The sequence below is a fragment of the Eucyclogobius newberryi genome, unplaced genomic scaffold (genome assembly GCF_026437365.1).
Source record: "Eucyclogobius newberryi isolate DKJ021-1_F unplaced genomic scaffold, fEucNew1.0.hap1 SCAF_11, whole genome shotgun sequence".
Classification (NCBI taxonomy): Eukaryota; Metazoa; Chordata; class Actinopteri; order Gobiiformes; family Gobiidae; genus Eucyclogobius; species Eucyclogobius newberryi.
Window position 1 is genome coordinate 10,854,645 of NW_027315735.1, and position 16,158 is coordinate 10,870,802.

At 45.2% G+C, this 16,158-nt stretch overlaps 1 protein-coding gene across 2 annotated transcripts in view; it reads left to right on the forward strand.

The window, feature by feature from the left end:
• Positions 1-235: 235 nt before the first annotated feature.
• The window catches only part of LOC140349551 (polycomb group RING finger protein 3), a 38,994-nt gene continuing 23,071 nt past the window's right edge, over positions 236-16,158 (forward strand). The window contains exons 1-2 of one of the 2 annotated variants that reach the window (XM_072435932.1): positions 236-386; positions 14,477-14,586. In XM_072435932.1, the coding sequence (XP_072292033.1) occupies positions 14,573-14,586 (14 nt within the window). In that variant the 5' untranslated portion in view covers positions 236-386; positions 14,477-14,572. Of the gene's footprint in view, positions 387-14,476; positions 14,588-16,158 lie in introns of both variants that reach the window. The other variant, XM_072435941.1, reaches the window with a different exon arrangement.

Genomic DNA, 16,158 nt, shown 5'->3' on the forward strand with positions numbered 1-16,158 from the left:
TAGTCGTTTTTCGTTTTTTTCAAATATATATATATATATATATATATATATATATATATATATATATATATATATATATATATATATATATATATATATATATATACATATATATATATAGATGTGTGTAAGTGTGTGTCCCGGGGACACTTCAGGTGACGCGGGACAAACGGTGCCCTCGTTGCCCCGCCCCTTTCGCCTCCCCTCCCCCCGCTCCCCCCCCCCCCCCCCGCACACCCGTGCATCTCCGCGCATGCGTACTTCCCAAAGAGTGCTTTTTCGGCCTGTTCCGGCACTGCTCGGCTATCTTCGCCTCTTTGTTTTACGGACAGTGGATTGAAGTGGACTCCGACCCGGTACCGAGTGGCCTGCGCGGCTCTTCACAGGTCAGTACCGTAGGACAGTCCCGGGAGGCTGTGGCCGGCGCTGGGGCGCGCTGATCGGTGTGTTCAGGCCCGGCTTTGCAGCGCGGCTCGAGCACGCTCTCGGTGTTGTGTCCGTGGGGCCGTGGGGCCGTGGGTATGGTGGCGCCGGGCCCTGCAGTCAGTCCACACGGGGACAGGACGGTACACACGGTTTGCTGGGGACCTGCAGCCGTGTCCTGTCCACACATGTGCGGCCGCCGCGCCTCTGTGCCTCTCCGTGTCTGGGTCTGTGCGGCTCCGAGGAGAAGGTTCTGACGCCGATAAAGCGACAACTCGGTTTAAAGTTCGGTGTGTGTCTGGACACGGTGCCGGTGGGCCGTGCGGGGCCGTGCGGGGCCGTGCGGGGCGCAGCACAGGTTCTGTTGGAAAATGTTCCTTGGACACTGCAGACACTACGTGACATTGGAGCCAGTCTGTCCGGGGCTGTGTGAGGACACCGCTCCATCTCAGCCCAGAGTTTGGAGCTGAAGTCCACACATGTCAGCAGAGTGAGTCTGGACTCAGGGGCCACTGCTATGGACCCCTCAACAAGCTGCAGGGTCCAGAGTTGTTCTGTGAATTAAGGACTAGAAACAACACACTGTGAAATGTCATGTTTGTCAGATTTGTCAGTGTGAGCTCAGTCAGCTCAGGGACTGTCACAAGGAGCCACAACTGCCCCCCATCTTCTGTGGGAAACCTGTGGATCACTTATCAGAGAGCAGGGGGTTCCAGCAGACTATGACATCAGAGCAGGGGGTCGCAGGGGGTCCCAACGGTCTGTGACGTCAGAGCAGGGGGTCCCAGCGGTCCGTCAGAGCAGGGGGTCCGTCAGAGCAGGGGGTCCGTCAGAGCAGGGGGTCCGTCAGAGCAGGGGGTCCCAGCGGTCCGTCAGAGCAGGGGGTCCCAGCGGTCCGTCAGAGCAGGGGGTCCCAGCGGTCCGTCAGAGCATGGGGCCCCAGCAGTCTGACATCAGAGCAGGGGGCCCCAGCAGTCTGACATCAGAGCAGGGGGCCCCAGCAGTCTGACATCAGAGCAGGGGTCCCCAGCAGTCTGACATCAGAGCAGGGGTCCCCAGCAGTCTGACATCAGAGCAGGGGGCCCCAGCAGTCTGACATCAGAGCAGGGGGCCCCAGCTGCCTGTGACGTCAGAGCAGGGGTCCCCAGCAGTCTGACATCAGAGCAGGGGTCCCCAGCAGTCTGACATCAGAGCAAGGGGTCCCAGCTGCCTGTGACGTCAGAGCAGGGGGTCCCAGCAGTCTGTGACATCATCAGAGTACAATAATTGCCTGTTTGAATTTAAACATTGTATTTAGAAACACTGCACACTTATACAAAGTTCAGATGTTCTCTAACAATAGTTGGATTCGGGAGGTGAACGTGCTGTTGCCTTCGGGAGAAGCAGGAGGTCACTGGTTCCATTCTCGTGAGGCGTTTGCTGTTGTCAGATCTGCTCAGCTTTGTCAGTCTCAAAAGTCTGAATTGACTGGTTTGCAGATTGTAGATTGTAGACAGACTTTTTGGCAATCCGTGGATCAGCACAGGAAGCATATGGCCAAACTTTTACAATTGGTTCTGAAGTTCACACTCTTAATAATCTAAGGCTGAATCTGCCGAGCTGAAAAGTGACAGTCGTATCCTGGTTTAAGGCCTTTGTCAACATGAAATTCTAATGCATTTAGTTTTTCTACATAATCAAAACATATACTTTAGGAAACTTCAAACAGCGGTTTTAAGGGACGTTTGTGTATCGGGGACGAGGGATGGGACAGTACTGTTTTGTCACAATTCAATCCTTTTCAATGCATGGGTCACAGTTTCCATATTGTTTATTGGCCTCAGAAGAGCAAAAACTTGAGATACTTTGTCTTTGAATGTTATTGATTTGGTTTATTGCTTGGACAAAAGCTCAGAACGTGTCATCATACAAACAAATATGAGCGTAAGGAGCATGTGTGTTTATGATATATGATACTTTTAGACATAATCAACACCAGACCTTTTCTATTTTGTGCATTTTACTTTACATTTGGTTTATTTTGCTCATTTATTTGACTATGTACACACACACTTTAGGGAACACTTGGAAGATAATGTCTTTTAAAAAAATAATGCTCACCTGCAAGTCCATAAGCGCCTTTTAATTACTGACTCATAAAGCCATATTTGAGTTATTCCTGGGTAGATTTAAATTAAAAAAAAACTAAGTTAAAATCCACTTCTGTTAGAATATGGCTGCCGTATGTCTGCCATTTCTTTCCTCTGTCTGCAAAAGAGCAACAGGATCAACCCTTTCCTGTTGCCCCAGAATGACACTGTGAATGGAAGGAGACATGGGAATTGAACCATCAGTAACAAACAAACCAATACTTTTTAGAGAATGGTCCCATCCCTGATCAGGACCATATTCTGTCTGTTTTTGTGTGTGTAAGAATGCACACATAGTCAAATAAATGCGCAGAATAAACCAAATGCAAAGTTTTTTAACTAATCGAGGCAGTTTTAGTAGCTAAAGTGGAGTTGAATTCCGTATTTGGTGACCAAAGAGCCAATCAGGAGGGAGGTTGTAGAAGATAGATGCTCCTTCCAGCCCACACTGCTGGTCTCCACAAGCCGTGAGATGCTTCGGACGTTGGACAAACACAGCACTTGATTGGTCAATTAAAGGTTGAATGGACGATTTTTTTGGCCCAAATCTGAGTCTTATTTCCTCATGGCGTGGACTGCCGATTAGTCCTGCCACGTATCAATCATAAAACGCACCTATCGCTCACCTACAGCCTCGTGCGGCTCGTCCCCACGTTTCCGCGTGTCCAAGCGCATTGATTTATCATAATATAGTTCCCTCAGTGTACGGGACAAAATTAGGACTGAGAAAGACTGTTCGAGCTGATTCAGAAGAAGAAGGAAATCTACGGGAGACGAGAGATGCGATGTGATCCGTCGCGCTAATAAACAAACGCACGTGTGGGTTGTATCGGTCCGCACGGGGGAGTGCGCATGCACACTTCCGCCTGAGTTCTAAAATCGCCAAAAAATCGTCCATTGCGCCTTTTAATATTGTTCAGATTTTGATTTACAAAATCAATAGTGAAATAAAAACACTGGGATCATGTAGAGATTGTTAATACTTGTTTAGTCAGACCAGAATGACAAGAATTTGTCAGTTACCGAGAAAGAGACGCAAATGTTTCAGTAGAAAGTGAATAGGATCGAGACTTCAAGGAGCTGAAACACTGCTGCACTCACTTACTGTTTGGAATTTGGAGGCTATCGAGTTTGTACAGTCTATGATCAAGACATGCATCGTATCAAGCTCCGAGTGTCGGGATACTTATTGTATCGTAATTCATGAGGCCCATGCCCTAAGTTCCTGTTCTTACAAGTTTGTATTGATAAAATGTGAGTTGAGTAAGACTGCACACAGCAGTCTGATTTTGACACAGTACTCTGTATACGTTTGGATAATGTCCTTTTTTTAAGCTTTTAACCATGTTGTAACATTGTCCTCATCAAAAACACACCTGGAGTTGCAGTTACTGGTAGCTTCATTCACACCTTTCTGAGGGAAATAAAAATCCTCTTTCCCAATCTGTGCAGTTCTAGGTGGAGCTCTGGGTCTTCTGTGTTGTCATTAAGTCATGCTCACACCGACTGCATCGTATGTATCATATATATGATATATCATGCATATAATCGATCATAAGGCTGCCCCAAATAAATTTTATGTATATTGTAACCCAACCCAACATTTTTCTAGTGGGTCGGTCGGTAGGTAAATTCTCTTTTTTTTTACTTTGAAGGCAAAAAAAAGATCAAAATCGTCATCATTTTTTTAGGGGTAAGGCTTCAACAGTCAATGACGGAGACTAAATCTCCCGATTTTAAGATATTTCAATCGAAAAATCAAATATCGACCGTTTGTACGCCGTTATCCTTTATTTTAGTAGCGAAGGCGAGTGGGGGGAACATGCGGGGGACATGGGCGCCGCCATGTTTGTTGTGATTACGCTGTTGGGTGTGTTTCTGTCCCAGAATGCAAAGCGCGAAAGTGCGCAGGTCAAATTTAATATGAAATCGACACCATGATGAAGAACGATGTGAGCGGTGTGAAAACCAGTGGCGCCGACGGTGTCAAATAAACAAAAAAAAAGGAAATACAGGTTCAATATATGGTCTGTTCTATACAGAGGTATATGGAGGACCGATAATGTAAACAAATATGCGCCATGCAATGTGTTATTTGCCCCCAGGGAATATGGATAAGTTTGACATTGACAAAATGCTGATCTTTTTATTTTTTTTTTCAGTCTGCTAGTTTTTTACCCGGTCAGTTACGGCAAACTGATTTTTTTACTCAGCTTAATCATCATATATATCATGTAGGAGTTCAGGTGCTGAAGAGCCCTGTTGCTGTTGGGTCAGGCTTTCTCAAATGGGGGGCTTTCGTAGTACGGGTGCAGGGGGAGTTTGATGGAATTGTTTGAATGAAAACATGCAATTATTGATTCATGAAATAATCGTTGTAAACCATTCAACAGAAATTTTGTTTTTGATAACAATTGTAATTCATGCAACAATTCGTTTAATAAAGACATTGTGTCTGAGGGACCATGAGTGCATGTGATGAGCCTGAGTGAGGGAAACATGGAGCTAAAACTTACAGCAGAGGCAAGGCAAGTTTATTTGTCGAACAAATTTTCATACACAAGGCAATATAAAGTGCTTCATACAACAGGAAAAATGCATTAAAATCACAAGGAAATTACAGAAATTACAAAACAGTTTAAGAAATAAAATAGAAGAGTGCAAAGAATAATCTTTCAGTCATATGCACAGCTAAACAAAACAGTTTTTAGCTTAGATTTGAACATTGTCACAGTAGAACCTGTCTCACATCTTCAGGAAGACTGTTCCAGATTTTAGCTGCATAAAACTGAAACTCAGATTCTCCATGTTCAGTCCTGACTCTGGCACCAGCAGGAGGCCGGTCCATGTTTAGTCCTGACTCTGGCACCAGCAGGAGGCCGGTCCATGTTTAGTCCTGACTCTGACACCAGCAGGAGGCCGGTCCATGTTTAGTCCTGACTCTGGGCACCAGCAGGAGGCCGGTCCATGTGTAGTCCTGACTCTGGGCATCAGCAGGAGGCCGGTCCATGTTTAGTCCTGACTCTGGGCACCAGCAGGAGGCCAGCCCATGTTTAGTCCTGACTCTGGGCACCAGTAGGAGGCCGGTCCATGTTTAGTCCTGACTCTGGGCACCAGCAGGAGGCCAGTCCATGTTTAGTCCTGACTCTGGCACCAGCGGGAGGCCGGTCCATGTTTAGTCCTGACTCTGGGCACCAGCAGGAGGTCCCTGAGGTCCTTAGAGTTCGAGATGGTTCATATGGCACTAACATTCCCAAGATGTACTTTGGTGCTAGGCCATGAGGAGAGGAGATGGAAACATTTGTCTTACATGTAAAACAACCTGGAAACCATGGAAATATGACTCTCTATGGTCTTCATCTGAGAGCGAGTCTTAATACGGGAGCGCTGTGTGGATAATGAAGATCAATCAGCAGCAACACACACGTTTTAAACGTGCATCAATGATATTTGCCTTGAAATATGAGCAGAAGAGGCACATAACCTGTTTCCTTTAACTGAGATTGTCCTGAAAGTGGAGAGAGGACAGATTCTGAGTCCTGGAGCAGATCAGACTTTCTGCTTCACGGTTTCAACAGCTTTTACCAATACTGTTTTATTTTGCAGCTACAATGACCTAAAAACTGTATCTGTATTGCTAAAATGCAGTTGAACACTGAACAGAACACAAAAAGACCAAATCTAAATTAATACACAAATGGACAATCCAAGCATCAATTGAAACAAAATCATGGCACATTTAAATTAAAATGATTGTCCCATTGAGTCCAAAGTCGGACAAATTTATCCATTTTCAAATGAAGTCAGTGTCCTTTTTTTCAATTTTTCTATCGTCTGTCACAATGTCAGTCCAGTCCTTGATCGTTGGTGAGGTCTGTGTCAACCATTATTTTTGTGTTGGCCTTTTTTGTGGCTGGGGTGAGAGCTGTCTCTGATGATGCTGCGCGCCCTCCGCAGGCACCTCTTGCTCTGGACAGTCGGTTTTCACCACCCTCTGGAGTGACTTCCGGTCCGCAGCAGAGCAGTTGCCATACCATACTGAGACACAGTTGGCAAGGATGCTCTTGATGGTGCAGCGGTAAAAGTTCACCAGGATCAGAGGAGACAGATAGGCCTTCTTCAACTTCCTCAGGAAGAAGAGATGCTGGTGTGCCTTCTTGACCAGGGTTGAGGTGTTGAGAGACCAAGAGAGATCCTCGGAGATGTGGACACCCAGGAACTTGAAGCTGGTGACACGCTCAACCTCCGTCCCGTCGATAAGGATGGGGGTGTGTGTTAGGGCTGGGTATTGCCTCAAGACCCTCGCGATACGATACGTATCCCAATACTTGTATGTCCCGATACAATTCCCTCATTACGGTACGTATCCTGATACTTTTTTGAAAAAAGGGTCTTAAAGTTTACCAAATGGGCATTTGTTTTTTTCCGGATAAGAAAATGCATGAATTTTCATGTTTATCCACAAAGCTTATGCAAAGAACACATTCAAGTAAAGTTGCCAAACAATTGGCCAGGTCTGTGTAATGTGTGTGATGTGTGGGAGTCTGTTGACCCTCTGTTTGTGTCTTTTTGTTGTTTCTTCGGGTCAGGCTCGGCACTAAGCTAAGTAGCGCGAGCGCGGAAGTGGCTGCAGCTAACGCTAAGCTAACAAGTGCTCAGCGGGGCCCTGTTGGATAGTTGTATTGTTCAACCGTTCGGTTAATGTAGTGTAGAGTAGGGAAGATGTGTGTGATGTTGGTGTCAGGTTTGTGTCCGTTTTTTTGCCTCCGGTTCGGCTGTTGTGGTGGTCTCGGGGCTGTGTTAGCTCCGGGGCTAAAATGGCGGTCTCGGGGCTAAGTTAGCTCCGGGACTGCGTTGAATTTGTATAAAATAAAGGGGTGAAAGGAATGAAATCAATGAAAAAGGAAATCAAATAGAATGGAAAAGGGAGGAGTGTAACAGTAGCGACGTTTCGAGCCAAAAGCTCTTCTTCAGGCTTGTGTACACGCTGGTGCACGGTGTGTGTCTGTCTCAGTAGTTCCGCGCTGTTTACCGCCCTCTACAGGAGGGAGTTTCTAAACGGCCGCCTGGACAATTTTTAATAAATTAACGTTATTGAAAAGTATCGATACGACGACTCCGAGCCCGTGACGATATATCGCCGTATCGATATTTTGAACACGGCCCTAGTGTGTGTGCCACTCTTCTTCCTGAAGTCCACGATGAGCTCTTTGGTCTTCTTGGTATTGAGAGCCAGGTTGTTGGCGGCGCACCACTCTGCCAGATGCTGAACCTCTTCTCTGTACGCCGTCTCATCGTTGTTGTTGATGAGGCCAACCACCGTTGTGTCGTCTGCAAACTTGACAATGCTATTAGAACCATGTACAGGCGTGCAGTCGTGAGTGAAGAGGGAGTAGAGGAGAGGACTCGGCACACAGCCCTGTGGGACGCCGGTGTTCAGGATGAATGTAGAGGAGGTGTGGTTTTCCAGCCTAACAGACTGGGGTCTGTTGGTTAGAAAGTCCAGAACCCAGTTGCAGAGGGAAGCATCGATACCCAGGTCACTGAGTTTGGTAATCAGTTTGGAGGGGATGATGGTGTTGAATGCTGAGCTAAAGTCAATGAACAGCATTCTCACATAGGTGTTGTTATTGTCCAGGTGAGCAAGGGCGGAGTGTAGTGCCGTGGAGATGGCATCCTCCGTGCTCCTATTCTGGCGGTAGGCAAATTGGAAGGGGTCCAGTATGGGTGGCAGGCAGGTTTTGAGGTGAGCCAGGACCAGCCTCTCGAAGCACTTCATGATGGTGGGGTGAGTGCAACAGGGCAGAAGTCGTTGAGGCTCTAGGCTTTGGAATGTTTTGGCACTGGCACGATGGAGGTGGTTTTGAAGCTGCTTGGGCCAGTGACAGGTTGAAAATGTCAGTCAAGACCTCAGCTAGCTGCCCAGCACAGGTCCTGAGCACACGTCCAGGGATGCCATCGGGGCCAGCAGCCTTACGTGCACCTACTCAGTGCAACAGACACGTCTGTGAGGGAGAGTGTGAGGGGTTGGTGTCCTGTCGTGAGCACAGCCTTGATGGCTGGCTCCTGGTTATCCCTCTCAAAGCGAGCATAAAAGCTGTTAAGCTCGTCCAGGAAGGAGGCGTCGTTGGATGTTGGGGTGGTGTTGGTGGGTTTGTAGTCAGTTATGGCCTGGATGCCCTGCCACATGCGTCGGGGATCGGAGTTGTTCTTAAAGTGCTCCTCAATCCTTAGCTCGTGGCTGTGCTTGGCCTCCCTGATGCCCCGCTTCAGGTCAGCCCTGGATGAAGAGTAGGCCTGTGCATTGCCAGATCTGAAGGCGGCGTCATGTGCCTTTAGCAGTAGGCGGACTTCTCTGTTCATCCACGGCTTCTGGTTCGAGAATGTAGTAATCTGTGAGTGGTGACACTGTTGATGCTGGTGTTGATGAAGTCCAGCACAGAGGAGGCATAAGAGTCAATGTCCGTGTGGGAGTCCAGTGTGGCCTGGGTAGCAAACACACTCCTGTCTGTGTCTGTTCAAACAGCTGCTGTAGTTCTGTAGACCTCTGGCCACACTTTAACTGTCCTCACTGTGGGTTTCACACGTTTGATGAGTGGTGGGGGGGGGGGGGACTGCTTTGTAAGCATCAGCCATGTTGGTGTAAACATGGTCCAAAGTCTTCTTCTTGTAGGGCAGGAGACATGTTGATGAAATTTAGGGAGGACAGTCTTCAGGTTGGAGTGGTTGAAGTCACCCGCAACAATAAAGGCTGCCTCCGGATGTGATGTCTGTTGTTTGCTAATGGCAGCATGCAGTTCTTTCATTGCCAGTTCAGCATTAGCATTGGGTGGGACATAGGCTGCAGTCACAATTGTAGATGTAAACTCCCTGGGCAGATAGAACGGTCTGCACTTAACCATGAGGTATTCTAGGTCAGGTGAGCAATGACTTCCGATGATGGCAGTATCCGTGCACCAGGCTTTGTTCACATAGATACACAGACCCCCGCCTCTGGTCTTACCGGAGTCATCAACTGTTCTGTCCGCCCGGAGCATGTAGCGACCAGCTAGCTTAATGACGCTATCGGGAACGCTGTTGTTGAGCCACGTTTCCGTGAGAATCATGATATTGCGGTCTGTAATCCATTTGTGTGTGGTGATCCGGTGAGGTTTTAGCTTCAGCTTAGCCCTTAGCCCAGCTCTCTTACCCCGTCTTTGTTTACGGTCTCGACGCCGCCTGCGAGCACTTCCGGTCGGCGGAGCCGGGTTGATTGTCTCGGTGGTCCTAGCGATCTCAGGGAAAAGTTGTGGTCCATCGATAAAGTAGTCCAAATTTTGTGATCCGATGTCCAAAAGTTCCTGGTGGCTGTAGAAAGTGTTTGCAAGACAGTTCTGAGTGAGCAGGCTTGAAACAAGTAGGCAGATGACTACTATTTTGCTAAATCTGGAGAGACGCTGAGCCGCGCGTTGTGCACGCACCGCCATATGTACATATTCCCACTCTTCATCTGTCAAAACAAGGTGAGCTTCTCTTTCCCATTTGTTTTTCATATATTTGATGTCCAGATTAGTAATACATTGATATAATTTAGAGATTAAACTCCTTGGCAGTTCTGATTTATAATGTATGAGAGAAGTGACCCTTGCTACTACATCTTGTGTGCTCTAGGAGAGGTGGAGGAGACCGATCCAGCTCGATCCACATAAAGGTCCAGCACTTACAAGGGTCAGAAACAGATGTTGATCGTTTGCAGCTCTGACCTGCTAAAGAGCAGCGTGTAGATAAACGATGTGCTGCTTCGTGCGCTTTGGAGACCCAGTCGATACGGTGGGAAAATTACACACAATGTTTTGCTCCTTCTAAAAAGGCAGGCTGAGAAAAAGATTTTCAAAGTTTGGGGCCCCCCAGCAATATCAGGGGCCCACAAGCGCGCGCGGCATCGCAGCGTCATAAGAACAAGATAAATTTGTTGTTTTAAACCTCGTTATTAGCATGTAAAACAATTTAAAGTACTTTTATCTTTTTATTTGATATTAAGGAAGAGCACAAATACAAATACATGATCTTTCAATACTGTTTAATTTAATATAAGGTTTCTAAGATACAAAATAAATACTGTATACAACATTTGACACAAGGAGATCTTATATGTTCTGCAGCAGGAATACATAAAATCACAGTCTACAAAATAACCTGAGTACAGACACAGCGAGGAGATCTTCCATCCATCCATCCATTTTCTGCCGCTTTATCCGGGGCCGGGTCGCGGGGGCAGCAGTCTGAGCAGGGACTCCCAGACTTCCTCCTCCCCAGACACTTCCTCTAACTCCTCCGGGGGGATCCCGATGCGTTCCCAGGCCAGCCGAGAGACATAGTCTCTCCACCAGCGTGTCCTGGGTCTTCCCCGGGGCCTCTTCGCGGTGGGACATGCCTGAAACGCCTCCCGAGGGAGGCGCCCGGGAGGCGCCCAGGAGGCATTCGGAACAGATGCCTGAGCCACCTCAGCTGGCTCCTCTCGACGTGGAGGAGCAGCGGCTCTACTCCGAGCTCCCCCCGTGTGGCCGAGCTCCTCACCCTATCTCTAAGGGAGCGCCCAGCCACACGGCGGAGGAAACTCATTTCGACCGCTTGTATCCGCGATCTAGGAGCAAGGAGATCTTATGTTTTTATAATAATAAATATTCTGAATCATAATCTTCTTGTCAGGGAACAAATCAAGTATCTGTATTGTTAAAATAGTAGCTTGTAAGAGTTCTGTTAATTACCAAAGCTTGTCAAATAAATACCTGTGGCTTATATCCCTTTTGAGGAAAGGCCAAACACACGGTGCAGTACAATAATCCTGCTCCTGTCAGACTGATGCAGGGGACAGGTGTGTCCATATACTGCCTGTCCCTATCATTCTTCTCATCATCTATTTATTTATTTATTTTCTGTTCATCAGTCACTTTTTGTCTTTTTTGGAGGTGGGGGTTTTCCCCCTTCCAGATACTTCCACATTGACATTGTCCCTAATGTGAAAAACTACAGCTTTTGTTGCAAAAAACTTTAAAAAGACTGAATTGTGGACCGAGTAGATTGACGCGAAATTAGACCGGGCATTTCACCGAGTACACCCGGACGCGACCCGAACGCAGCGGCCAATCAGATGCCCGCTTTCATCTAAATATGTTAATTAAATTAATAAATAAATACAATAAAAAAAAAATGCGTACAAACAGAATAAAAACAAATTAAAAACAACATAAAATAATAAAAGACAGCCAGAGCCTCGGCTTTTGAGTCTCGTTTTTGGGACAAGAAGTTGGAACTGGCCCTCGGACCTCAGCGAGCGCAGAAGTGTAGGGACCATGTGGGACAATAAAGGATTATCTTATCTTAATAATAAGTTCTGAAATATACGCGGGGCCAGTCCATGAAGCGCTTTAAAAACAATGGCATTTAAAACCAACTCTAAAATGAACGAGGAGCCAGTGCAGAGAGGATAAAATGGCTGTAATATGTTCTCTACGACGTGTGCCAGTTAAAAGACGTGCTGTGGAATTTTGAACTAACTAAGCTTGACAGGTTAGCTTGTTCGCTTGGCTGATCCCAATGTACAGTGCATTACAGAAGTCAAAACGTGTAGAGATAAAAGCACGGATCACCCGCTCCAGGTCACAAAAAAAATTAAACCAATTTGAGTCTAGATAAAAGACAAATGAGATAAAAACTAGATTCAACCACAGCATTTATCTGCTTGTCGAGCTTAAAATCTCCATCAATAATGATTCTGAGGTTTGTGGCTGTAGACCTGATGTTGGGCTGGAGAGACCCCAATTCTAAATTATAATCAACAGCTTTGTTAGGCTTAAAAACAACAATTTTCCGTTTTGGACTCATTCAGGATGAGAAAGTTCATCGCCAACCAAAAGCCTTGACATCATCTAAACATTTCAGAAGGGGTGCCAGGGAACTACTAACCACAATGTAGAGGGGCCTGTGAAGAAAGAGTCCCCAACTTTTACATTGAAAGACCTGTCAGCCAGGTAGGACTTGAACCACTCCAATCCCGTTTCCCTGATAACCACACAGTGCTCCAAGCGAGATAAGAGAATTGTGTGGTCCACTGTGTCAAAAGCAGTTGTTAGGTCTAAAAGCAAAAGAACAGCTGCACTCCCAGAATCAGCAATTACACATAGATCGTTTAAAACCTTTTAAAAGGGCAGTCTCTGTGCTATGAAATGCTTTATAACTCGATTGATAAGTGTCCATTACGTTGTGTTTTTCCAAAAAAGACTGTAGTGTGGCTCCACAACAGCTTCTTTACAAAAGAGAGGCACTACACCAGAAGTGAGGCTTCTATTTACAATGTCCAAAACATTAAGCCCAATAGTCTCCCAGACCTCTTGTCCCACAGACCCCTGGGATGGGGTCTGTGGGACAAGATGATGGCTTCAGCTGCCCAACAATTTTGGAGAGGGCAGAGTATGAAATTTGCTTAAAAGAAGTAAAAAGTGCAGCATGATTAGGCTCTATGTCCAGAATAAAAGACGTGGTCACAATATTAGACCGGACAGAATCAACTTTACCTTTAAAATATGACAAAAAATCCTCACATACCATAGTTGAAGCCTCTACAGAAGTGGACTGGGTCGGGTTTTGAAATTGAATAGTTTTAAAAAACACCCGCTGTCTGTGCACATTTTTTAGCAATGATGCCTGAAAGTATTTTGCCTTTTCATGTTTTACAATTTTCTGATCGCTCCTCCACGGTTCTTTAAGGTTGTCCATAGACACTACAAGTCCATCCTTAGCCCATTTTCTCTCTGCGCGTCTACACTCCGCTCGAGCTGTTTTGGTTACATTATTAAGCCATAGGTTCAGCTTTACGTTTAGTGCGCATGACTTTAAGAGGGGCAACAGAGTCTAATGCTGAATGAATGAAACACTTTAGTTTATCTATAATAAGTCCATACATTCTTTTTCTGCCACTTCCTCCCGTTCGGGCTCGCTTGTGACTGGAGCCTATCCCAGTGACTTTGGGCCTTAGGCGGGTTCACCCTGGACAGGGGCCAGCTCGTCACAGGGTCCACTCTCGCATTCATTCACACTGCCAGTTGCCAACTTACCTAACTCATCCATGTGTTTGGATGGGGGTTGGACCGAGAACCCATGATCTTATTGGGAGGCGAGAGCTCTAACCGATCTGCTCCGACTCATGCTCCCCATGAGACCACAACTTATTTATTCAATAGTACGATAAATTGATATTTTAATCATGGTGACGAGCCTAGTCAGCAGTGACCGCTGCACTTTCACCAAAGGAAAAGCTTAACATTTAATCCCCAATATATTTATAAAGCATTTTCTTATGAGCTTATAGTCTATTTTGGTTTATTGTTAATTGGTTTAGTATGCTATATCGTTTTACTTTACTTGTGTTTTCCATCATAATTCAATAGCCCTCATCCTTGTGTGAATCCTAAGTTCTAGCTGTTCCCTCATTTCAGGAGGCCACTCTAGGACTGGGACAATCTCTCATTTTGTTGGGGCTCTTGATAAAGCTATTTCACTAGTGGCATTGCGTGCGACCTTATGAATGTGTTTGTCCTACTTTGGGTTAATCCTCATTTAGAACAGGGGTGTCCAACCTTTGTACACTGAGGGCCACATATTTGAACTGACTGCTTTTGGATACCTGAGGGCTGCCTTTGGCCCCCGGGACATAGTTTGGACACTCCTGATTTAAAACTGCCTTATCCAAGATGGTATCTTTTTGTATTTTGTTTGTTGCATGTTGCACAGTAAGAATGGTGTTACAACTGGAAACGTACCCAGTAACTAAAAAGATGTCTGGTTAGGGTTAGTGGGTTAGGATTAGTGGGTTAGGGGGCCTAACCCAACGCTTACATTATGCTGTGTTATATGTCTAACTTGTCCCCGTCTTATTGCTCTGGCAGGACTCAGCTGAGACCTGTGTGTGTGGCCACATGAGAGGCTCCTGAGAATGTGGAGCTGAACCAGGCTGGACCTCTGCCGCCCCCCACAGCCCACGCATGGCGGTGCTCGGGGTAAGTGCCACACTGCACACTCGGCACACTTCTTTTTAAAATGGTCTGTGATCAGAATGACTGAAAGTGAGTGATAAGTGATGTTATGAAAGATCATAAAACATTTTGGAAAATTAACTGACATCAGATATAAATTTATAAAGATAATAATTTGGAAATTCCCCAAAAAATATTAAATAATTTTTAATAATGCTAATTTCTATCTTAAAAAATTGGTTGGGGATTCACAAAAACAATTTGTACAATAAAATTGTAGCGAAATCAAAAGCTATTTTGAAGTCCATATTTTTAATGAAGGAAAAACAAAGTAATACGTACAGAAATGTCTGCAATAATCTCCCATTAAATAAACAAATGCAGTAATATCCTATGTCAAATGTCTTTAAAGCAGCTATGATATCACTCTAAGATCATTTATTTTGACAAAACCACCTGGATTGGTCATATTTGGTGATATTCTGAGTTTAGGCCCAGTTTCTCTAGCGAAATCATGTTATGCACCTGACTTTTGCCTTCATTCATTCAAAACTCATTGAAAACTTTTAAAGGGTCTATTCTGTAGCCTGCTAGAATCTGCTTTGTTTTGGAGTAACTGGAGACAAAATTAGGGCCCTGCTGATATGAATTTTGGGGTTCAGATTCTATACCGATATGAAAAGAAGTTGGAGGTGAAGTTATACCTGCTGATATATTTAGCACTGTACTTTTTGTGCTGTACAGTGCTCTTGAATAAAAGCTGCGTGCACAAAATTTACAAAGAAAATAGACCTTGTCCATATACGGGCCACTCCTGACAATAAACCACAGGTGCCCACGTGTAACATGAGATATTTATACATAAATGAGCTGGTGATGTGTCTTTTAAAATGTAGAGAACATGACGTGTCCTCTGACTTCTTCTCCTGCAGTGTGTCAAACGCTTGCACTTCCTGCTGGATTGCCCCCTGGTGGCCGTTAGACAATAAAAATCTATTTATTAGGCAGAGCAAAATAATGTCTGTTTGCCGTAACCCGACCGAGCCGGTAAAATTATAGCCGACTGGAGAAAAAAAAATCAGCATTTCGTCAAAATTATGCCAAATTCTTTTATTTTTCTTATATTTCGCCGACTCACAGACCGTTTTTTCAAAAAAGCGCCGTGTTGAATAATTTTGTATCACTGGAACTCGCTAAAAATATTACGAAGCCGAAAAAGAAATGAAAATGAAACTTAACACGAGCAGAGAACGTTCAACTCATTGTCTGTTGAAGCATGACCCCTGGCGGTCACTGCATGTCACTGGCAGAATAGAAAAACTGGATTTGACAGTGGGCTGAAATATGCAGAATTTGTCATATATAATGACCAAGACGTCGACGATTCTACGACATAAAAATGGCCAAAAAATAAAATTATTTGTCCTGTACAAAAATAGTTTATTGGGTGGACTTATACATTTTTTTTGTTTTGTACATTTACGTTAGCATCTCTTTTGATAAATGATATTAACTTAATTTCATAGGCAAATTATTTTACCTACCTACCTACCCACTTGAAAAATGGTGGGTCGAGTTACAGCAAACGGACAATT